General features: G+C 40.5%; 3 protein-coding genes across 3 annotated transcripts; 2 read left to right on the top strand and 1 right to left on the bottom strand.

The window, feature by feature from the left end:
* Positions 1-5,492: 5,492 nt before the first annotated feature.
* LOC310931650 (vesicular inhibitory amino acid transporter-like) lies at positions 5,493-8,242 on the top strand (the record flags this gene model as incomplete). Its single annotated transcript, XM_083894871.1, has 2 exons — positions 5,493-5,882; positions 7,055-8,242. The coding sequence occupies 2 exons, from the start codon at positions 5,493-5,495 to the stop codon at positions 8,240-8,242; spliced, it is 1,578 nt and encodes a 525-aa protein (XP_083750997.1).
* Positions 8,243-9,882: 1,640 nt separating this feature from the next.
* On the top strand, positions 9,883-15,758 carry bpifcl (BPI fold containing family C, like). The gene is made up of 15 exons (XM_083895454.1): positions 9,883-9,990; positions 10,112-10,211; positions 10,535-10,666; positions 12,081-12,236; positions 12,333-12,396; positions 12,500-12,560; positions 12,890-12,981; positions 13,191-13,367; positions 13,448-13,507; positions 13,667-13,834; positions 14,498-14,565; positions 14,991-15,033; positions 15,133-15,193; positions 15,357-15,433; positions 15,519-15,758. Exons 1-15 carry the CDS (start codon positions 9,891-9,893, stop codon positions 15,603-15,605), a joined length of 1,446 nt encoding a protein of 481 aa, XP_083751580.1. The 5' UTR covers positions 9,883-9,890; the 3' UTR covers positions 15,606-15,758.
* Positions 15,759-16,211: 453 nt separating this feature from the next.
* On the bottom strand, positions 16,212-20,408 carry LOC310931914 (PRELI domain containing protein 3B-like). Its single transcript, XM_083895158.1, has 6 exons — positions 20,325-20,408; positions 18,740-18,908; positions 18,569-18,658; positions 18,341-18,411; positions 18,138-18,240; positions 16,212-18,053 (listed from the first exon to the last, which is right to left on the bottom strand). The coding sequence occupies exons 1-6, from the start codon at positions 20,354-20,356 to the stop codon at positions 17,937-17,939; spliced, it is 582 nt and encodes a 193-aa protein (XP_083751284.1). The 5' UTR covers positions 20,357-20,408; the 3' UTR covers positions 16,212-17,936.
* Between the last annotated feature and the right edge of the window lie 2,621 nt (positions 20,409-23,029).

Genomic DNA, 23,029 nt, shown 5'->3' with positions numbered 1-23,029 from the left:
TATGAAGCTCGATGGTGTGACACTGAAGCACAAGCACAGTTCAATGCTCAGGCACAAAGCTCTAAGTGCCTGTCGTCCCCCTCCTCCTGATGCTAATAAGCAGATCTGGGTCAGCCTACATACTCAAACACACACACACACGCATGCTCATACAGCCACTCATACAAATAATACACCCCCATTTTTGTTCTCTCCTCAAAGACCAACACACACACACTCACTGTCGTCCATTACTCCCAAGAGGCATGATATAACATTGTGCCGCTGTCCTGTTGTGCTTGTCTTCGAGGCAGAAGTGATGAGGCATAAGGGGACTAAGAGTCTACAAGCACTGTGGAACTGCCATGTGTGATGCCAAGCAGCATCCTGCACAAAATGGACGCTGCTTGGCATCACACATTGCAGTGGGGAGGGAGTATTTTTTATAAATAATAATAATAATAATCGTAGGGTGGTGGTCGAGTTTTTTTCTGTACAATTTGATTTAACACAAGGTCACCGTCCTGGAAGGAATGTCTTTTTTGGGAAGTATGCTTTTTTTTATTTTCTCTGAAAAGAAAAAGAAAACATCTGTCCATGTCATGAGTATTTGCTTATGTGTGTGATTATGACTCACATAAAAGTGAAATCATTTCCACTCTGTTCTCATGACAAGAGGGAACTCTGTTGCTTCATCACTCATGTCCACTTTGAAATCACGAGACTTTCTTAAATTCAAAATGGAGCTTCATCCATCTTGTGACATGACAATGTTACAACACAAAGGGCGTGTGTGTGTGCTTGTATTTGCTACCTCTTTGGAACCTTTTCTGGCCTAAACACTGACCTTGTCAGGACCAATAGTCTTCAGGAACAAGAACAGTATGTATGAGTATGTACGCATACACGTGTGTGTGCGTGCGTGTGTGTGTGTGTGATGGAATGTCAGATGGAGAAACGGAGCCCAGTCCACACAAAATAATGACTCTTCACGATTCTTATATATTAGAGTTACACTGTGGACAAAAGCCCCTGCACTCTGTCATGCCTGTGTGTACACACTCACTCACACACACACACACACACACACACACACACACACACACACACAGAGAGAGAGAGAGAGACTGTCAGGAATGCTCTCTTCAAAGGTCCCTGCTTTAAGCCCAGCAGATCTTTTTTGGGCCACAGAGTGATTAATGTGCTTGTGCACCTGTCACTATTCATGCATTCATGTATGTGCAGGAGTGTCTGCTTGAATGCATGTGACTCTGTGTCTGTGTGCGCGTGCATGGTTGGTATCACTGGGGTTGTGTGTCATTATGGGGAAGTTATAAGACGTTACGGTGAAGAGGAGTTGTGGTTGCCTCTGAAGGTAAAGCTGTGCTGTAAAATTACTCTTCACTAAACTCCACACCCAAACAATAATTGCTGTAGAATCATGGAGTTCTAATCAAATTTCTACTCAAAAGTCAATATAGCTGACTAACTAGCCCAATATCCAGTATCAGTGATATCTAAAGGTGAGACTGCAGATTGTAAAAATCTGAGGACACATCTGCTTAAACCTCCTCTTCCCATGAGTGTCAGAATAATATGGTGGCCTTCATATATTGTACTGTAGATGCCTCAAACAGGGTTGTAAATATGCTGTTTCATCGTTTTCATTGTAATAGATAAACAATAATTAAGATGACAATGGAAACAGGACCAACAACAAAAAGCAATGTAGGTGAGGAAGGTTTTAGCCAAGTGCAGTGAATGCAGACCCACACACTGGACAGAGGTTTGATCACCTGCTACCAACATGTTATACTGTTTGGAAAGGAAGTCTTCACCAAAAGCTGTAAAGTTAATTATAATGAAATATGTGTGACAACATAACAATATGTAAGTGTCATCCTGTCCCTTTTCTCCAGGAGAAAATAAAATACCCCAATAACAATGAATTAGCAAATGGAATAACAACAGTAATTCCATTTCAACATGTACAAAATATCAGTAATAAAAAGGATATATTCTTTCAGCTCTGCACGTTGCACTTATTTATTTATTTATTCATTTTAATTTTCACTAAGCATAATTAGGAAACAAATATGAATGAGTGAAACTAATTACTCATTTATATTTTTTTGCATTCATGTACAAAAAAAAAACGCACCCAGGAATTAAAAATTGTATAATCATAAAGGAAAGTCCTACCAAGGGCTCATTCCTCTCAATAAGATTTATTTTGCCTTTTTTTACACAACACTCAACAAAATATATTGGCTTGAATAATTTAAATTATGCTTCCATCAAGAGAAAAAAAAACTCCTTTCTCCAAAAATGTCATTGCACACACACAATTACTGTGGCCATGGCAACTATCAGAGATTATTGCTCCCAGTCAGAGCTGCACGGCTGTTAGACAAGGCTGTAAGCCCCTCCATATCTCAGGCCTACACACACACACACATCAAGCTTGAATTAATCCTTCTCTTTGTAGCCTTTAGTAGCTAAATTGGTCGCCCCAGCAACCAATCTTTAAACCCTTACGAAAAAAAAAAGGCAGACTGGAAATCCATTTTGTGGTGAAAGAAGCAGCTGAAATACATCTGTGGTGCTGAAGACAAATCACTGCTTTATTTTACATTTCACTTTCAGAATTGTACATTTTGGGCGACGAGTATTTGTACGTGCTTGCTTACTTTTTTTCGTGTGTGTTTGTGTGTGTGTGTGTGTGTGTGTGTGTGTGTGTGTGTGTGTGTGTGTGTGTGTGTGTGTGTGTGTGTGTGTGTGTGTGTGTGTGTGTGTGTGTGTGTGTGTGTGTGTGTGACATTTGCAGCCCATCCTCTGTCCCAGTGTTAGCCCGGGGTTTGTGGATGTGATGGGGGAGGGAAAGATGCCTCAAGGACCCTTCACTGTCCCACACACACACACACACACACACACACACACACACACACACACCTCCAGACATTGATGACACACACTCACTAACAAACACAGTGTTGGCCTGAACACAAATAGCAGCTGGCAGAGCAAAGCAGCTCAGGCCGAGCATGAAAATATACAGAACTTTCTCTGTCCTCTGGCTGATTCTAAATTTAGATCTCTCGTCTTGTTCTGTGTGTGTGTGTGTGTGTGTGTGTGTGTGTGTGTGTGTGTGTGTGTGTGTGTGTGTGTGTGTGTGTGTGTGTGTGTGTGTGTGTGTGTGTGTGCACCGTCTGCTCATTGGCATTTAAAATAAAAACTCTCAATCTTATTTACACTTCCAGAAATGGGCCAGAAATGGTCCGTGTTTTGTTTTTTTTGTTTTTTTCAACTGTCAGAGAAATGCCATGGTTTGTGAGCCTTCTTGACGCAGTGGGGGTCACATTTCTGCAGCAGGCTGCAGGAAAATGACAGCTTTGCTCAGATGTGTCACAGCAGATTAAGGAGGCAAAGACGAGGCGCTTCATCATATTCCCGAAGATTAGAGGCGAGGTGGAGGAGAAATGAGCTTCCTCCTGAGATTATGTGTACATCTTCTGTGTAGCTCACTAAAATGTTAGAATGAATAAAGAATCAAATGTATGTGAATGTTGTGTTATTTGTTGCGTTTATTTAAGTGAGACATAGCAGATAAGGAGCCAGGCTGCGTGTCAGGAGCTGTCCGTGGTGCTGAGCAGCAGCAGCAACAGCAGCAGCAGCATGTTCAACAAATCAGCAACGAGTTGCACGACAGTCCACACCATGTTGAATGAATACGCTCCTGTGGAAACAAGCTGTTCAATGAGCAGGAAAGCTGACGTTGACACGCAGTGTTTGAGAAATCCTTACAGAGCGCTAACTTTAATTTAAAGCGTTAAGGTATAGGGAGTTATTATTTTTAAAAAGCGGAGATATTTAAAGTTTTGACCCAGGTACCTATTTAATCCGTTATGTAATTATATTTGTTGGGTTGGGGGGGATGAAATGATTTGGTAGAAAAAAAAACTGTGATTGTCTAATTGTGTATATTTTACACATTTTTTAAGCTGTAACATAATAGAAATAAGGCCCTTTGTGTATCAACACTGAAAATGTCAGTGAGTATGAGGATGCGATGTGTCTGTGTGTGTGTGTGTGTGTGTGTGTGTGTGTGTGTGTGTGTGTGTGTGTGTGTGTGTGTGTGTGTGTGTGTGTGTGTGTGTGTGTGTGTGTGAGAGAGAGAGAGAGAGAGAGAGAGAAAGAGAGAGAGAGAGAGAGAGAGAGAGAGAGAGAGAGAGAGAGAGAGAGAGAGAGAGAGAGAGAGAGAGAGAGAGAGAGAGAGAGAGAGAGAGAGAGAGAGACTCAAAGTATATGGTTCATTTCACAATTTATAAGATTCATTTTGCAGCTGAACAGGTCAAGTGGAAGAGTTTGATTTTTTTTGGGGGGGGGATTTTTTTATCGAAATATTCAGTATTAGTCATGTTTGTTTGATGCAAAGTAAATTTTTGTATGCACGCAAATTGTGCGTCTCGTTGAAAAACATGGCCTGTTATTGTGTTTAATGTGTAACAATAAAAAAAAATGGGTGCAGAGGCGTTTGTTAGATGTTGAGCTGATGTGTGTGTCTGTCGACCTGTTGACGGAACACAGCATGAAGGCAGGTGAAATATGTGTATCTCCTCATTCATGCACAATGTCGAGGACACTTCAGGGACACTGCTGCCTTTAAATAAAGTCTCTCTCACACACACACACATAGAGTAGTTTTAACATAAATTAATACAGAAATAATGAGATAACAGGGAAGCAATGTTCATGTCATCCTATTTATTTCCAATGTCTTTTCGTGTGTCATACAGTGTGTATCTGAAATAGGTCAATATTGTCATTTTTGACAAATCACATATAGAGACTAAAGAGTGTGACATTTTCCAACATGAATTGATCCATTTGATTGAAAAATAAATATATGAAGTTGTTAGACTTATGACAGAAAAATGTGAAATTCGCTGATATTCTTGAAATGTAAAGTGTTAAATAGAAAATCTCTCTCTCTCTTTCTCTCTCTCTCTACCAATCGTGACAGCTCTACTATGCACGAGCCGCTACACTAACACTCTCTCTGCGAACACGTGCACGCCCTTCTCTCTCTCTCTCTCTCTGTCTCCCTCTCTCAGTCACAGATTCCAGCGCTCGCGCTCTCACCATCAGGACCCCCAACTGGAACAAGAAAAATGCAATTTTGTCCCCTTTAACCACACATGAGGACACATTTTCTCTCTCTTTATTTGCTGTCTCTGAGTCTTTGGAGTCAATGAGCGATGCTGTTTTTTGAGGGAGTAACATGGATGATCAAGTCAAGAGAAGAGGCTGAGGATTTATTTTGAGTGTTTTGGCTGAGACGGTTCACGAGGCTGTGGTTCTTGGTTTGCTCCATCGAAAAAGGCAACAGGCATGACTTTACAGTGAAGACCTGTCATTACAAACACCTGCATGCAGCCGCCTCGCTGCTTCTCTACTCTGTGACATCACTTCTTTATATTTGCAGACTGCCTTTTTTTTGAGTTTTGTTTAAAATGGCTCACCTCATCCGACACAAGCTCACCAACAAGCTGACCAATGCGGCCCACACGGTGTCCAACAAATCTCAGGCCAAGGTCAGCGGGGTGTTCGCCCGCCTCGGCTTCCAGGCCGCGACCGACGAGGAGGGTTTGGGTTTCGCCGAGTGCGACGACCTGGATTATGACTACAGGCAAGGGATGCAGATGGATGTCCTTCAGGGGGAGGGGGAGGAAGGGGGACACACGGAGGAGGGAGAGGGGGAGCTGGATGGAGACAGCCACTACCAGAGAGACGGCACCGGGCCCCGGCCTTCATCACTGAAGATTGCAGGAGGCTCTCTGGATGAGGACAAACCCCAAATCACGTCCTGGGAGGCTGGATGGAACGTCACCAACGCCATTCAGGTATATATCAGTGTGATTCTAGACTTCATCAGTGTTATGTCATTGTTAAAAAATGAATGGAGGCCTCAGTGTCCACAGTCACCTTGAAGATTTTTCCACATTCAACACTGGAGTAAAAAACAATCTGTGGAGTTTTCATTAGTGGGATTAATATCTTTTTAATTTTAATTTTACTGGCAGATTTGTTTTTAAAGTCTTTACTGAAGTCAGCTTTAGTACAATATTAATTATAGCGAATATATAGGTAATAATAACATGTGATGTGATGAATCATTAGTAATTAAGACTATAAAAACATTAAAGGATCAGTGTGTATGATTTAGTGGCATTTGAATATTGAATCCTGGTACAACATGGCTGACTTTATGGAAGAGAAGGCTTATGAAACCACAGCAGTTAATTTCACATTGATGTACCTTTAAATGTTTTGAATGAAAGGTTGTTGCATTTTTTTCAACATTTATATCTTCTTTTTTTTTTCTTCTTAAAGAGTAGGGAAAACACAACAATTAACAATTATCACCACAACACGCCATCATCGCCCATGTAGAATAAACGATGGGATTTTCAAATACATTCAAACCCGATTTATTCTTCAATAATGAGTTATATAAATACAAGCTTTAATAGCACACTCGTTCCACTTTAGTGAACACCTTGCAACCAGAGGGTCTTTACAATTTATTCATTCAAATCTCTTTATCAGTGAAGCTGCAGGCAGGGCCTGTTTGATTCTGATAGACCTGGGGCTGAGTGGCACCCACGTGCTTATCATTGGCTCCATCAGCTTTCAATTTCTAATCGAATTATTGTGAAAATTCGTTTTTAAATGGCCTGATGCACTGCTACTAATTATATTCATCATATCAAAGCCAACATCATTAAAAAGCCAATTTATTTTAGGGTGCTGCTACAGAGCACGTTATGGTTGAATTAATTCAATCAGATGTTTTCTCTTTTCTTTTTTTTTTGGTATACATCGATTTTACTTTCCTGTCAAACAAAAAAAATATTTTATTAGAGCAGCTCCATTTACAATGTCACACACACACACACACACACACACACACACAAAGAAATCATAATTAGATATATTATATAAGGTGTGTGAGCTGTGCCATGGCCCCGGCCTGTCACTGCGATGTGGCTGATGTGCGCTTCTGTGTCCGCAGGGCATGTTCGTCCTCGGCCTGCCGTACGCCATCCTCCACGGCGGATACCTCGGCCTCTTCCTCATTATCTTTGCGGCGGTGGTGTGCTGCTACACGGGCAAAATCCTCATCGCGTGTCTGTACGAGGAGAACGAGGATGGCATCAAAGTGCGCGTCAGGGACTCCTACGTGGACATCGCCAACGCGTGCTGCATGCCCCGCTTCCCCGCGTTGGGCGGCCACGTGGTCAACGTCGCTCAGATCATCGAGCTGGTCATGACCTGCATTTTGTACGTGGTGGTCAGCGGCAACCTGATGTACAACAGTTTCCCGGGATTTCCCTTCTCCCAGAAAGCCTGGTCAGTGGTGGCTACGATCGCGCTCCTGCCGTGCGCGTTCCTGAAGAACCTAAAGGCCGTGTCCAAGTTCAGCTTCCTGTGCACTGTTGCGCACTTATTCATCAACGTCGTCGTGATCGCCTACTGCCTCTCCAGGGCCCGTGAGTGGGCCTGGGAGAAGGTCAAGTTTTATATTGATGTGAAGAAATTCCCCATCTCCATAGGCATCATCGTGTTCAGCTACACCTCCCAGATCTTCCTCCCGTCCCTGGAGGGAAACATGCAGAGGCCCAGTGAGTTCCACTGCATGATGGACTGGACTCACATTAGTGCTTGTGTCCTCAAGGGCCTCTTCGCCCTTGTGGCCTACTTAACATGGGCAGATACCACCAAAGAGGTCATCACGGATAATCTGCCTTCAACCATCAGGGCTGTGGTGAACATCTTCCTCGTGTCCAAGGCGCTCTTGTCTTACCCACTTCCATTCTTTGCTGCAGTTGAGGTTCTGGAGAAATCCTTGTTCCAGGACGGAGGCAGAGCCCTCTTTCCTGACTGCTATGGCCCTGGTGGGCAGTTGAAATCATGGGGTCTGGGCCTTCGAGTTGTCCTGGTGGTCTTCACCTTGCTCATGGCTGTCTTTGTCCCCCATTTTGCCCTCCTCATGGGCTTAACTGGGAGTCTCACCGGCGCTGGCCTTTGCTTCCTCTTGCCGAGCCTCTTCCACCTGAAGCTGCAGTGGAGGAATCTGCTGTGGCATCACGTCTTCTTCGACGTGGCCATTTTTGTTATTGGAGGCATATGTGCCATATCTGGTTTCATTCACTCCGTTGAAGGACTTATAGAGGCGTACAGGTACAATATCCATGACTGAGAGCTTCAGCGATGACCTTTAGTGAACAGTGATGTCCCAGAATACCACACTTCATCGGGCTGTCGTGACGCAGACATTATCAAACCATCACTTGACATAGAAGCTCAAGAGGAGGGCTGTTTGTGTGAAATGTAGCCTACATCGTTTTATTTTGCCTTTGTGATAATGTGCAATAACAAACTCACAATCATAGTGTAAATGTCTTAGTTTTCTCTCGCTCCATATGTTGTGTTGACTGGACAGAGGGACATGAACGAGACATTTACAGGCCTGTCCAGGCTTCATGTCTTCATGCAAACTTATCAAAGACTCAGTGAAAATGTCTGACGTGGTTCTAACTGTGAGTGTGTACGTGTTTCTAGCTGGGGAATGAAATGTGTGAAAAACAATGGGTTGAATATGTTATTACTGGTTTTTGAGCTGCTCGATATATATCATTAATCCCCAGTGAGGGAGAAAACATAAGACCAGAGCATCGTTCACATCAAATGATGCTCTGTGCATTGTAATACATTTACATGAGTAACTAATGTGTAGTTGTTTAAACAAAAATAATTTGATGGTTGTTTTTGTTGTTGTTTTCTAAGTTACGCCTGTATATTAGTCCTGTTGGCTCGTATGTTTTCTTGGTGTTTCATTCTGGATGAAGTGAATACAAAGTGCAAGCAAGTTGGCCCTAACTGTGTTGTATGGAGAAAAAAAAAAGTCTGGTAATATTCTCTTCCTAGTGAACATGTTGATTGTGGTTTAATGGAACTAATCATGGTGTGTGAGAACAAAGGGTTTGTTGAATTATAAGAGAAAAAAAATAAATCAAATATTTTATGGCTGGTGATTTGAATGTTTCCTTGCCTGCAGTGAAATGTAACAAAGGGACAAAACAGTGTGACACATTTTTCTCTTTTGTTTCAACTGATGTGGCCTCTGGTAAACTTCCACAAGAAAATCAAGTGAGAGTAAGTGGAGATGCAAATAAATATACATGTAAACAGAAAAATAGAATAAATAATAAAATGTTAACAAATATAAACATCATCAATGACAATTTTTTTAGAGAAAAGTTCAGTAAAAGTCATAAGAAAGACATGGGTTTCACTTCCTTTCTTGAGTATCATGTGCTTTAAGTATAAGAATGAGGATGTTCTTCAAGAAAAAAGCCACATCTACCTTCAAAAACACTCATGATTACTGTGCCCACAGTGCCCAAGTGCATGCACAGATCAGGCTATATATCGCTATCCACCCATGTGTATGTCTTTATCAAAACCTCAATTCCTATTTAATTATTATGTTGAATGTGATGATTTTTTCCCCACACATGTAATGTCTCAGTAATCTACAGTCATTAAGAATCAAAAAAACACTTTCGTTTTCCTTCCACCAATCCAGCGCCGTCTCACAGAGTCAGACGTCACTGAGTTTCACTTCTCAGAGATATATAGGAAGCACAAGCTGCAGCACATAGATCCACAGAAGAGAAGCGGAGAAGACATTCGTCCACAAGTCCACGAAGGTTTGTCCTGCAGTAATTCAGGTACGGTAAGCAACATAACTTGGTCATAGTTTCACTGCTTCATTTCAGAAATACTAGCGTTTCACAGTCAATGTAAACTGAAGATTTGTGTTCACATACAGTGCAGCCAGCAACATGCATCTACACATGTTAGTGCTGCTCGGGCTTTTCTCTTGTGCCTGTGGAGAAAACCCTGCAATTCAAATCCTCCTGACCAACAAAGGACTTCAGTATGGTGAGGCAATGGGAGATTTACAGTTAGTACACTGATCGATGCGCCAAAAGACTGTTTCTGGCAGGTGACCAAATAGACTTTGGAGTATGACTGACTGTATTATCTGTTGTTGTCGTGTCAGGAAAAAACATAGTTACAGACTGGATTCAGAAGAATTTGGGGAACGTCACCCTCCCTGACATCAGCGGCAGTTTACGCAGCATAGACTACACACTAACAGGGTAGGTATATATGAATGTGAGGTAACCTGTTCATGCTGCCCACTCTTTAAGGAAGAGTATGATGTGTGCATTTGAATTTTGAAATCACAGCTGTCGTATATTTTTGTCTTGTTGTATACACTGCTCAAAAAAACCCACTGAATCATCATAGTCTTTGATTATCTGTGTGACTTTGAATCCAGTCCTCTCTAAAGTGACATTATAATATAATTCATGAAGTTCTTATGTGTTTATATTCGTGTTGTGTACACTTGATTAGACCTGTTGTTATTGCTCAGGTGTCATCATATAATGCCTCCCTGTGCTCTCTCCATGTGCTTTAGCACCAAGGTAAGAAAGTGTGACCTTCCACAACCATCTGTCGAGTTCTCGCCTGAAACCACAGGACTCAATGCATCCTTGTCAGGCCTCAGTGTTGCACTAACTGGAGAGTGGAAGACACACTATGGCTTCATGTGAGTTTTCTGTCATCTCCACATCTTTGTATATGAACCAGGGTTTGTAGAACTCTCTAAATGTAGGCAACTATTCAGAGGAACTGAGGTCAGAGTTTTTGTTTGTTTGTTTCTTTTACCAGTGAAAATGTGAAAAGTGACATTCATTCTGGGGGCAAATTAATGCACATCGGTTTTGCTTCCACTCTGATCAGCATCAGTATGAATGTAAGACTGCCCTGCAATTCACAGTCTTTAATGTTTAGACCGTAGACAGCGCTCAATATCATTTATTTTGCGCAAAAGGATTATCTAAAGGAACCACTTAAGTAACCAGTTTAAGCACTGTGGAGTTGTGATTTTTTGTCACAAACACTGGCAAATAAAATGCTGTTAATCAACGTTTTTGCGGCTTTACTCGGGTAAAGCACATGTAAATGTGCTAATTTTAGTGTGAAAGAGGCTATAGGGACATACTTGTTAGACTGCAGACTGTAACAAAAGGAGGACTCCTCTGCTTGCGGCACCTCCCTTTCCCAAGTGCACCACGGAACGGTGGCCTTTGCATACCAAAAATGATGTCATTCTTCTTCATTTGAATTGTAAGCTTCTGCCTCAAAACTTCCATATCCATCCATCCATCCATTATCTACCGCTTTTTCCTCCACCAGAGGGTCGCGGGGGGTGCTGTGCCTATCTCAGCAAACATTGGGCGATAGGCGGGGTACGCCCTGGACAGTCAAAACTTCCATATATAAGTGATTTTTATTTTACAGTGATCATACTTGATCAGACATGTTGAGGAACTGAAGTTCAGGTTCAAAAGAGCCTGAGTCTGAGGTCAAACACATAAGGAAGTATCATGTCAGAACCTCCAGTGCTGCATTCACGTGTGGTTAAGTTTCATTTTCGTTTATCCTACATTATCCTTTAAGCATACATTTGGATGAATATCATATATAAAAACCAGCTCATGTCATACTTCCCTGAATCAAATGCAAATGAGCTTATTTCAAATGTCAGATAATAGTGAGTTCCTCTTTTCTCCTTGTTGCATGAGCAGGCCTGTTTGGGTGTCTGCGTGACACTAAATGAATGTGAAAGTTAACTATTGCCTTTGGTTTGTATTACATTTATATAGAAAATTGAGCATGAGCGTATGTAGCTCACTATTGTCATGACAGCCTAGAACTGATAGTGAGTTCATGTTTCAGTATTGATAAATGACTATTTGAATTTATTGCAAAATCTAAAGAAATAAGGAGGAAACCATGAACATACCCCTGAATCAGGTCATTTTAGAAGCATTCATGATCATTTACAACCTGTACAAGCAGCCCATTGTGGTTGAGATACATACATGTATTTGGCACCTTATAATGAAGACCTAAAACAAAATGAGGAAACACTGAATTGATGTGCTGTGTATTTTCAGACATTCTGGTGGATCCTTCGACATGGCTTTATTTAATGTGGATGTGATATCTGCGGTGGAGCTGAGGGAAAACGCTGACGGGCATTTGTCTGTCACCAGTGTCAGCTGTGACGCTCAAGTTGGATATGTGGACATACGCCTCCGTGGTGGAGAGAGGTATTGTAAAACAGAGACACAGAGAGAGAAATAGAGAGAGAGTTGATATCGACTTCAACATGTAAACCCTTGCATTTTCATCTGTATACACTCTAGTTGGATGTTCCGACCATTTTTGAGCTATATCAGACGACATTTCAGGAGTAAAATGGAGAGCATTGTGAGTGTTTCTGCAGACTGTTCCCTCACTTTACACTCAGGTGACTCACATTTCTAGTGGAGAAAACTGAAGAAGGACATTTGTTTTGGTCTTCCCTCCTCAGATTTGCCCTCATGTGCAGGAATTGACTGCAGACTTAGACTACCACCTACAGACACTGAATGGTATTACAGTTTCTATTAAGAAAAGTGGTTGCTGTTCTTTTATGCTCTGTGATTTTATGAATATACTGTATACTTTCATTATACACACACACATATATATATATATTACATTAGCTTGTAATTACTTTTAATTGATGTGATTTTATTCATGCTTTTAGCACTTTATGTATTATTACTATTATTAATTTCTTCAAGACTCGAATCAATTAAATTATACTTGTACTATAGTACTAATACTTAAGTTAAAAGTAAAATATAAATGTATATATATATATATACATACAAACATATATATTTGACTGAATACCTAATGTTTCTATTCTATTAAGTTTCCTTCGATGTGGGTCAAGCTCTTGCGATGAACCTCTCTCTCACTGGTTCACCTGTCATTGATGTTTCAAGTCTGAATCTAGGACTGAAGGTAAGGACACACATGGAGACACTTCTTCGTTATCTGTTTGCAGTGGTAGTAGGTCACCTGACTCAAAGGACCATCTTACAGTATGTCATTATACTATATCTGTTTATATCTGTTTCTGTGGCCTCCATGTCTCGATGAAGGCTTGTGAATGTGAGATAAAACATCCCTTAAATAAAAGTAATCAGTGGTTGCAATTGTTTTATTTAAAGGGAGAGTTCTTCAGTATTAAAAATCACAGTGAGCCTCCGTTTGAGGCCCAGCCTTTCACCGTGCCTGAGCAGCAGGGCTACATGTTTTCACTGGGTTTGTCAGAATTCACCCCGAACTCCGCTTCTTATGGATTGTTCTCCGCCGGACTGATTCAGGCCTTCATTGACGACAGCATGGTAAGCAAAACCTGAAGAATAAAAAGTTTTCTAGTCCTAAACAATATCTGTGGATATGAAGTGATGTGTCTCCATCTCAGATCCCTCCAGATTTTCCTCTGCACCTAAATACCAGCTCAATGGGACCATACATCCCTCAGGTATGTTGATGCATATGAAATCTCAGTAAATGTAAACATTTTTGAGTATACTTGTACAGATGACACTGATTTTCTTGCAACATATTTGAATTCGGATCAGATTTGTGTTGATGAAGTCAACATAATATTCATGTGCATCATCTGTTTCTCTCTCTGCAGCTCCCAAAATTGTTCCCAGGTCTGCCGATGAATCTGCAGGTTTATGCCACAGAGGTTCCCATGTTTTCCTTCCAGTCTGGTGTCATTAGACTGGCTTTACTGGGTGCAGTCAAGGCATTTGCAATCCAGCCAAACGGCACTCAGACACCACTGTTCAAACTCAGTGTGGTGAGTAACTTCATATTTCTGTCCTATGAGTACAACCTCATAATCAACATAGTCACGCGTTGCAATAGAAAACACTCACAGCAATCGGGACTGGAAAATGTGTCATACAACTTCCAATGTAAAAAACAAAAAAATACACACACACACATATATACTGTATGTATATATATATATGCAAGTGTTTGATGCAAGTGCTTTTGCATCTTTCAATACAGCCGCCCTGTCAAGTGTTAAAGCTGTGATTGTACGACTGATAATGACATGCTCTAGACATCCACGTTACAGCAGTCACTTCATTTTAAAGTTACAGTGTGAAAGAACTGAGCAACATTCATTGATGAAGATTCATGTTGCAGCTGAATATCTCTTGTCACTGTCAGTTAGCATCAAAATATTCAGTTTAATTTGTCAATTGTGAGCTATTGTAAAATAATGCCGGACCATAAATATGAAAGAATAAGTCATACAATCAGATTAAAAAATTGACATTGGTGGCTCATGTCATTGCTCAGTCCACAGTGGATACACAGATATACTGGTTTTTAGAGGGTTTTAAAGCTTCAATTTGCACAAATAGAACATGCAGCAGACTTTAAAAAAAAAAAAAAAGACAAATCACTGACATTTAACAAATTATCAAAGCAAAACCTTTTCCTTCCTCAGATCTCAAACTTGAGCAGTAAAGCATGTGTTGATGCTGGAAGAGTGAAAGGCTCGATTTCAGTGGACAAGTGAGCATCTCACACACACACACACGCACACACACACACACACACACACACACACACACACACACACAAATACACACACATGAGGTTTCCATGACTTCAGGGGACACTTCATTGACTTACATTCATTTACTGGAGACTTACTCTCACCTTAACCAAAATGACTACTGGCTTAATCCTAACCCTAACCTTACCCTAACCCTCAATCCAACCTTAAAACATTTATTCACCTTAAATTATAATATGATAAATTAAATATGGGGACTTGCATTTTGCCCCCACAAGGAAGACAAGTCCCCATAATGTGATTGTGTAAGCAGTTGTATGGCCCCAACAGTAGTAATACATGGACACACACACACGTGCCAGTGCTGAAGTTCACAAACTCAAACCTTAATCACTGATGAGCTGTTTTCTGTTTTGTCTAGTTTTACACTGACACTGATGGAAAGTGAAGTAGGAGACGTTCAGGTACAGGGCGACACTAAATAAAAACTTAATGAAGACCTTTTTGTTCATGTGAACACAAACTGAGGACAAAACAGTTAATGATGGTGTTTCATTTTTCAGACCAAAGATTTAGAAAAAAGTACAAAGAAAGGAATTGAGATGGGCTTAGCAAAGCTGAATGGTAAGTCTTCCTAATTTTATTTTAAGCATATTATGGTTGGCAAAGTATCTCTTTTTCTTCATTGTACAAAATACACAGCATCTTCTCCTTCAGAGTGGGACAATGAAAACACTGTGATCATCAAAGACATCGCTGAATAGTATTGACTTTTTTTCCATTTCAGAGGAATTGGGAAAAGGTGTAGTTTTACCCAGAATGAAACAAGCGCAGCTGGTCAACTCGGTTCTGAAGGTGGAGCAGGTCAGTATCAGTATTTTTGGTGAAATCTTATATCGAGGGGAGAAAAAAAAGATTTTGAGCAGAGCACTTTCTTTGTTCCACACAGGGATTCATCGCCTTCTTTTCAGACGCTGCAGTGTTGTCAACAAACAGAGGCTTCAACCAACAGAAAAACACACGTGTGTATCTTTGATAGTGACAAAGGTACACACCGGTGCTTAGAATATAAAGTGGCTTCTATCCTGGTCTGATCTTAAAATTAAAATCATTCCCGCTTCAATTCATAATTTACACACTGATTCAACCATTGTGAGAAATCAATGTCTGCAATTCAGCTTCAAATGTTACAGGGTACACACTTCCATGTCTTTTTTTTCTTGATAGAATAAAAGCACTTTTTAAAATTGAATTTAGCCTGTCTCATTAAAGCTTTTGTAACTTTTTAATATAAATTAATGTCCATTCATTCAAAGTAATGTCAAATGAGTTCACACAAAGCTGATTAAGTGTGTAAGTCTGCATTTTACTGAAGGAACTCTTAGTTGAGACAATTTTAAAAAAAGGACCATGAATTTATTCATGAAACAATGATATCTCTTTATTTTGAAACATTTCTGTGTGCGCCTTTCGGATTCTGTTTCATGTTCACATTCTTGGAATGTAACACAACAGCACAATATAAATATAAGCCTATTTACAGCCACCTGTACTTAAAATGTTCCCCATAGAAAATCACATTTTGTTCAGTCAGGAGTTGCTGTGTCGATACTGACAGGAAGAGCATCTGTTAAGGAGCAGAGCGGACTTGGAACAGAAGGATACTGAGATACAAAAATAGACTGAACCAAGAGACCAAGAACAGTGGAGTGAGACTGTGTGGAGGCACCTGGGAAGATTTGTGATGTTGCCAAGTTACACAATAATGCCTACACATCGCAGAGGTATTTATCAAATTGACAAAATCAAAAATCAACCATGTAGCACATGAAAACATCTGGAAAAAAAATTGTAAAAACTGCACCACCACTTCTACAGCTTCTAAATGAAATTAATTTGCCATCCTTTGTCAACATTCACCAATACAAATATACAATATATATATATAAGTGTAGAGACAGTTTGATCATAGATAATACTATAAATAAACCGTTTTGAAGAGCTAAATTGATAGTTGGGTTCTTAGTCATGTTGGCATACCCAATGATCCTGAATAGAAGACAGTAGTGTCCACAATGCTGAAAACACTGGTGATGAATACCAACATGTAGCTGCAGCTCATTCTGAGTGGAAGAAAACAAACTGAATGGAAATAAGAGACAACAACATGGTTTCAATTAATCTAAACTCCATTTGCTTTGTTTGTCTGCTCTGAAAATTGTAATAAATAACAAACCTAAGATGACATTGATCACTCTACAAAACTATATATTCTCCGACCCCTGCTGCTACCTTACAAACACACAGGAGGAGAAAAGCAGGCAGACTTCCAGCTGATAGCACGGGACAATGTCGTACTGGTTGGACCAAACCTCAACAGGACAGCATGCATTTTGTGTTCCAGTTCTGTTTAAGTGCCGTTTGGCCACTTCACCTGCCCTCAGCTCTGATTGATGACAAACGTAACTAGGGACACAACCTTGTTTGGATTCACCAACTGTAAAACAAATACTCAAGTCTTGGCATTTCTAAAAATACTTCCCAGGAGATTAAAAAAATGCTTGTTAAATGTTACACTACATCCGATAAAGTCTCTGGCAAATGCTCCAGGTTACTTTACCTTAGGGTTGGTATTTTAATGAGTACTGGTTCCCAACTGTACGGGTTTTGGATACTTTTACCCTGTTTAACATAACAAAAAAGTGTCAGCTTCACTCGACCACTGACACTGTTCGGACTTGCAGGACTAACCGCCTACTTTCAAATGATAATCCATTTTGTGTCAGTACCATCAAAAATACCCAGTTTGGTACCCAACCCTATTTGCAGCCTGTTTGCATTGAGGAGGTTGTGTGTTTAGGATATCTCGGCAAGTGACTTAATGCAAGCTATTGCCAGTGCTACCTGTGTTTACAAAGACTTAGAAACAATAAAAAAAAAGTTGGGAAATATGAACAATTGAAAACTTAGAAGAGAAGGGTTAGAAAAGAGCAAGTTCATGAATGATGTAGAGGCACAGTGTGAACGTTAGAAAAGAAAAAGAGCTTTAACACACAAGTCTATAAGTTCTATGAGCTTCAAGTGCAGTTCAATTCAAGCCTGTTAGTTTGTGTTGCCTTCTTGTTTGTCTTTTTAGATATGATCAGCTCAACACTCCCTGTCATAGTCCACACAGATAGTCAAACTCATCAGAGCAGACTGCTGAGGAGGGAGGAAAAGCAACTTCTTGTGACATACAAACATACTTCAGGATGGGGCTGTGGTTACTAGGCTGTGCTGGCAGATGAGAAGTTCCCTTAAAGGAGAAAATGTTTGAGGTCCATCAGTTCATGGCAGTTGCAAGAAGCAGCAGCATTGTAGGCCGTTATCATTTGCCTGCAACAGCTGCTGCCATGGGAGCGCGCATCGTACCGCGAGCAGTCGCTGCAAGCTCCTCGATTTCTGTGTTTAATCGCCTGATGACCCACTCCATGGCCTCCCGACCCTGACACAGACAAAGGAGGCGTTATTAAACATTAGCCTTCACCAACAGGTTTATTGACAAGTCAAACTGTCATATTGAAGTCACCTTGCCAGCGTTAACAGAGATGGTCTTGGCCATGAGACTTTCAAGGTAGCTGCTAAGACTGATACCTTTTACACTGATCAGAGATTCATGCGTGAGCATTGTTCTGAAAAACACAAACAAAAAGGTCACAACAAACCTCAAAAATACCAAGCCTGATGTGGAATTTATATATAAAACTACTAAAACTATAAACAGATATTTACTTTTCTGGATCCTGTGGATGTGGTTTGTAGGTCAACTTCTCGTCCACAGATACCAGGTTAGTGAATGAGATCTGGGGAGACAGAATAAATTGTCAATGGTCTTTTTACACCACATGTAATGATAACATGATCTAACTGATTATCACAATTATCACTATGCCAGTGTCAAACAACAAGAACTCTTATTGAAATTGTTTTCAATCACATCTCTTCATCAGCACTACTCACATTTGTAGATTTTAACTCGAAGGTCTTCTCTTTAGGGTCCACTATTGAATGCTCCTGAACATAAATGCATGTTCTTGTTGCCCCAATCATCTGCAAATAGGACAAAATACAGTCATGGAATTTTTTACATCAGTCACTACTGTTTACAGCTTCCTTTCAACTCAAACTTACAGACTTGGCAATGGCAGGTAGTCCCCACTCTGTGCTGAGCAGTCTAGTGCTGCGTAATCGTCCCTGTGTGTCCACACTTCTGTCTAGAACGTCCACACCAAACACACAGGGGTTCATGGGGTTGGGGTATTTCTGCATTGCCGCCTTTGTCACGGTCTCCCATGGGTGGCTGTCAAAACCAATACTGACATTAGAAACAACAAGATCCTTAAAAGGCATTTCTGGTCCAGTTCATGAAAGGTTGAAATTGAATATACTACGAATGTGCTTGTATCAGTGTATACATGCTTTAAAAATATATTATTTGGATTTTGTAGCCAATTTTGCGTTGCAAACAGCAAATGTTAAAACGATGTCCTGTCTGGTATGCCAAGTCGCAAGTAGTATGGTGAATGAAAAAGGTGAAAAATTAAACATTGTTTAACTAAATGTAAAATACAAAGAAAGGCTATTTTCTTTCTCCAACAAATATTCCCCAGCAAAGATCAATTAATACAAATAGAGCTGAAACGATTAATCGATGAATCGATTATTAATCGATTACTAAATTAATCGGCAACTATTTTGATAATCGTTAATCGGCTTTTTTCATGATTAAAACAAGATTTCTGATTGTTTTAGCTTCTTAAATGGGAATATTTTCTGTGTTTCTTTGCTTCACATAACAAAGAAATCATTAAAACTGAATAATTTTGGTTTGTGGACAAAACAAGACATTCAAGAACATCGTCAGTTCCAGGTTTGATGAACACTGATCAACGTGTTTAACTTTTTCTGACATTTTATGGACCAACCGATTCATCGAGAAAATAATCGACAATGAAAATAATCGTTAGTTGCAGCTCTAAATACAAACTCTCTTCACTGATACAAACGAAGGCTACAATACAACTCGGCTAGTCACATAGAACTACACAACTATAAACAATATTTTAAAGTTGATGTGTCTTTACCATTAATGACATGGCATATTTTAATAATTTCATTGTGGATCATGGAGATAATCTGTATTATCTGTACTGACCAATCACTTAGGCAATACATTTTTACAGCACTTTTCATGCAAATATGCAACCCGAAGTGCTTTACACAATACACATTGTAACCCATGTCACAATGTAACAAAACTGTGGCACACAAATAGCTAACCCACATTAAAAAGATTATTTTGTTTTTGAGCATTTATTTCAGCAGGTAGCATCAGATGACCTGACGCTGGCTCGCGGCTAAAGCTAGCCTCACCGTTAACTGAGCTAGCTAAAACTGTTCGGTTCACTTACAGCGGTCAAAGAGTGACAAATGACGACAGCAGCTAAATAACCTCACAAGCGAATGAGACCGGGTTTGGTCACTCAACGTGTTAGCCAACAAACATAGACACATGTTTAATTTGGTAACGTGTAGTTTTACGTAAAAGTATTGGGCTCTTTGTGTGAAGTTATGTGTAGCCGTAGCAGCTAAAGTGGCTAGCAGCTGTTGCCGGGAAAGTGTGGATGGACAGCACAAAACTGTTTCTACGAGAGGGGAATCAGTTACTAAACGTCCTTACGTGTTTAAACAGTCATCGCAAACCAAACGTACTCACTTGAAAATGTGCTCCGACGACCAGATCTTCATTTTTACAGTGTTTTCTGTCAAGGCACGGGAGCCGGTGACTGGTGACAGCGTGACCGATGTTACTGGGAAAGAGGGAGGGAACAAGAAAACGCTTTAACGAATGGAGCCTCAGCAGCGACGGCGATCTCTGTTAATTATATAAAACTGTCTGTGAGGCCCTATTTACACATGTGGCAGGTGTGTGTCCGTCAGTCTGCTTGACGTGAAACTCAGTAACAGATGCATGGCATTTCCTGAGCCCTGATTCTGAAGAATATAAACTTAGCATAAAATGTGGGCAAATTGCTTTGTTGTAACCATGTCTTTTTCTTAATAAAGTTTAAACTTATGTCAACAAGGAGGAGGTTTGCCTATGTCAGGAGAAGGACCAAATCAAATAGTAATTTACCCCCTCGGCTGTGGGTTTTTGTGCCCCTGTTGAAAAAAAAAAATTCAGGGATAATATTCTCCAATCTAATAATCAGTCAAACCCGTTAATTTAGTAATTTACAGTTCAATCGGTCACCGAACCAAATAGACAAAGGTCAAAATAGATCTCTACATGAGGGGCGGGGAAGAAACCGTATAAACTGTCAATCATGATTCTGGACTGTTCTTATTGGTTGCGGAAGAAGCCCATAAACCTGCGTAACTGACATGACGTCATTACGCACGCATCCGACCTGTCCTTGAGAGCATAACACAGGCAAGATGGTCGCTTACTGGAGACAAGCAGGCTTAAGGTAGTAACATTCGATAAAATATGTATTTACCGAGTCAGCTTCATAGTCACTGACGACTGAGGTGTTGTTTAGAAGGAATTGTCAACATAACTGAAAACGAAGTGTTACTCGTTATCGTAATCAAATGTTACCGGAGTTGCGTTGCTATGCTAGTATGCCGTGTTAGCTTTGCCTTTCATACTTTTAATTTATAGCACGTGCGTCACAGCAGCCGTCTACTTGACTCTTTTCTGTCAATGTTTAGATGGCGCAATTTGCCGTGTGCAGTTACAGTTGTCATTTCCATACTGTTCCCTATTATATTCGCTTGCCCTTTAGCATGCGGCTAACAAGTGTGTCTGTGTTCTCTGCAGCTACATCCGCTTCTCTTCTATCTGCGCCAGCGCGGTGCGCGCTGCGCTGAAGCCACAGCTGAAAGCCGAGGCGCTGAAGGCCGCAGAATCCAATGTCAAAGTCTTCAAACCCAAACCAGCTGCATAGCGTAAGTTCATATACACAGACCTTAGCTAGCACAACTTACAAGAGGCTGACCTGCATAGCAAATCATGAATGACTACTTTTGAAGTGGAAGTGGAGGTGTCGGTGAATGGAGACGGTGTCACACACAGAGGTTTTGCGCAGTTCTTGTTCTTAGTCTACTGCATTGACTTCCTTTCATTAGTCAGCTCAAATAAAGCAGTACCTTTCAACCATTCATTCTACCGCTTAATCCTCCACATGGAGGTCATTGGGGTGCTGGTGCCTATCCCAGATGATATAGGGTTAAAGCAGTGTTTCTCAATTCTGGTCCTCAGGGACCACTGCATGTTTTAGATGTTGCCCTGCTCCGACACACCTGTTTCGAATGGTCAGCTCGTCATCAAGCTCTGCAAAAGCCTGATAACGACTCATTCATTTGAATCAGGTGTGTTGGAGCAGGGCAACGTTAACATGCAGGGCAGTGGTCCCTGAGGATCAGAATTGAGAAACACTGGGCTAAAGGCAGGATAGACCCTGGACAGATTGCCAGTCCATCACAGGGAGCAAACAGTCCACCCAGTTTCACACCTACGGTCAATTTAGAGAGGTAACCAATGCAAGTATACACATTAGATAGTGATTGAATTTCAGGTCTTACCGGTTTGCTGTTCATGTTTATTGAGCATTGTACTTTGTTAGAGCTGCAGAAATATTTTTAAGCTTTTTGCTCTTTTTTCCCCCCCCTGTAGGATGTGAGGCTGTGAAGTAGATAATTTTCCTGCCGGTTCGAGGTCCTGTGAATCTCCTGTACACCATGGAGGAGGAAAAGAAAGATGGATGATATCCAGATGACCTGTTAGAATGGGGACCTGAATGAAATTGCTGTTTTCCCTTTTATTTGTTAATAAAGATGAATATCTGACATGCGTTTAGTTTTCTCGAGATATTTTTTGTAGTTTTCTCAGCACTGCAGATTGAGACACTGAAAACATGTAATGTGTAATTACAATTTTTATTTTCATATAAATAAATCAGTGCAGTAGTGTACATGGACATTTTGGTCAGTACAGAGGTATGTGTGTGTGTGTTGATCCATAAACATATCATGGGTTTGTTAAAAAGCAGGGCTAGTGATGATTGAACTTGACAATAGTATACACTTGTATTCAAAACCAGAAATGCATGCATTACCACATGGACACTGCAGTCCAGATAAAATGGTGTCACAGTTAATGAATCGTTTGCCTGAATTTAGTCTCAAATTACTTTTTTTTTTGTTCTAAGCGGATAAAACGTGTAAGAAAAATAACTATCATACTTCAGAAAATTAATACACACATTGATATATTTGGAATTAATAGTGTTCATCAGCATGTTTGCATGAATATTTAGAACAGGGAGCATTTTAACAAAACAAAGCTCTGCTACGAGTAATGGTCGGATCAGAAATTAATTCTAATGTTGCTTAGTTAAAATGGGATTGTTTGTTTTC

This window comes from Microchirus variegatus, assembly GCF_963457635.1.
Source record: "Microchirus variegatus genome assembly, chromosome: 9".
Taxonomy (NCBI): domain Eukaryota; kingdom Metazoa; phylum Chordata; class Actinopteri; order Pleuronectiformes; family Soleidae; genus Microchirus; species Microchirus variegatus.
Note: the sequence above shows the minus strand (reverse complement) of the source record. Positions and strands in the feature narration are given on the sequence as shown.

Bases quoted from the DNA above. Each gene is read 5' to 3' on its own strand.
- bpifcl (XM_083895454.1), top strand. From the start codon at position 9,891: ATGCATCTACACATGTTAGTGCTGCTCGGGCTTTTCTCTTGTGCCTGT. The intron at 9,991-10,111 runs GTGAGGCAATGG...TTGTCGTGTCAG, and splicing joins CAACAAAGGACTTCAGTATG to GAAAAAACATAGTTACAGAC. The intron at 13,368-13,447 runs GTAAGCAAAACC...TCTCCATCTCAG, and splicing joins CCTTCATTGACGACAGCATG to ATCCCTCCAGATTTTCCTCT.
- LOC310931914 (XM_083895158.1), bottom strand. From the start codon at position 20,356: ATGAAGATCTGGTCGTCGGAGCACATTTTCAA. The intron at 18,241-18,340 runs GTAAATATCTGT...TGTGTTTTTCAG, and splicing joins CATCCACAGGATCCAGAAAA to AACAATGCTCACGCATGAAT. The intron at 18,054-18,137 runs GTGACTTCAATA...TGTCTGTGTCAG, and splicing joins TCTCTGTTAACGCTGGCAAG to GGTCGGGAGGCCATGGAGTG.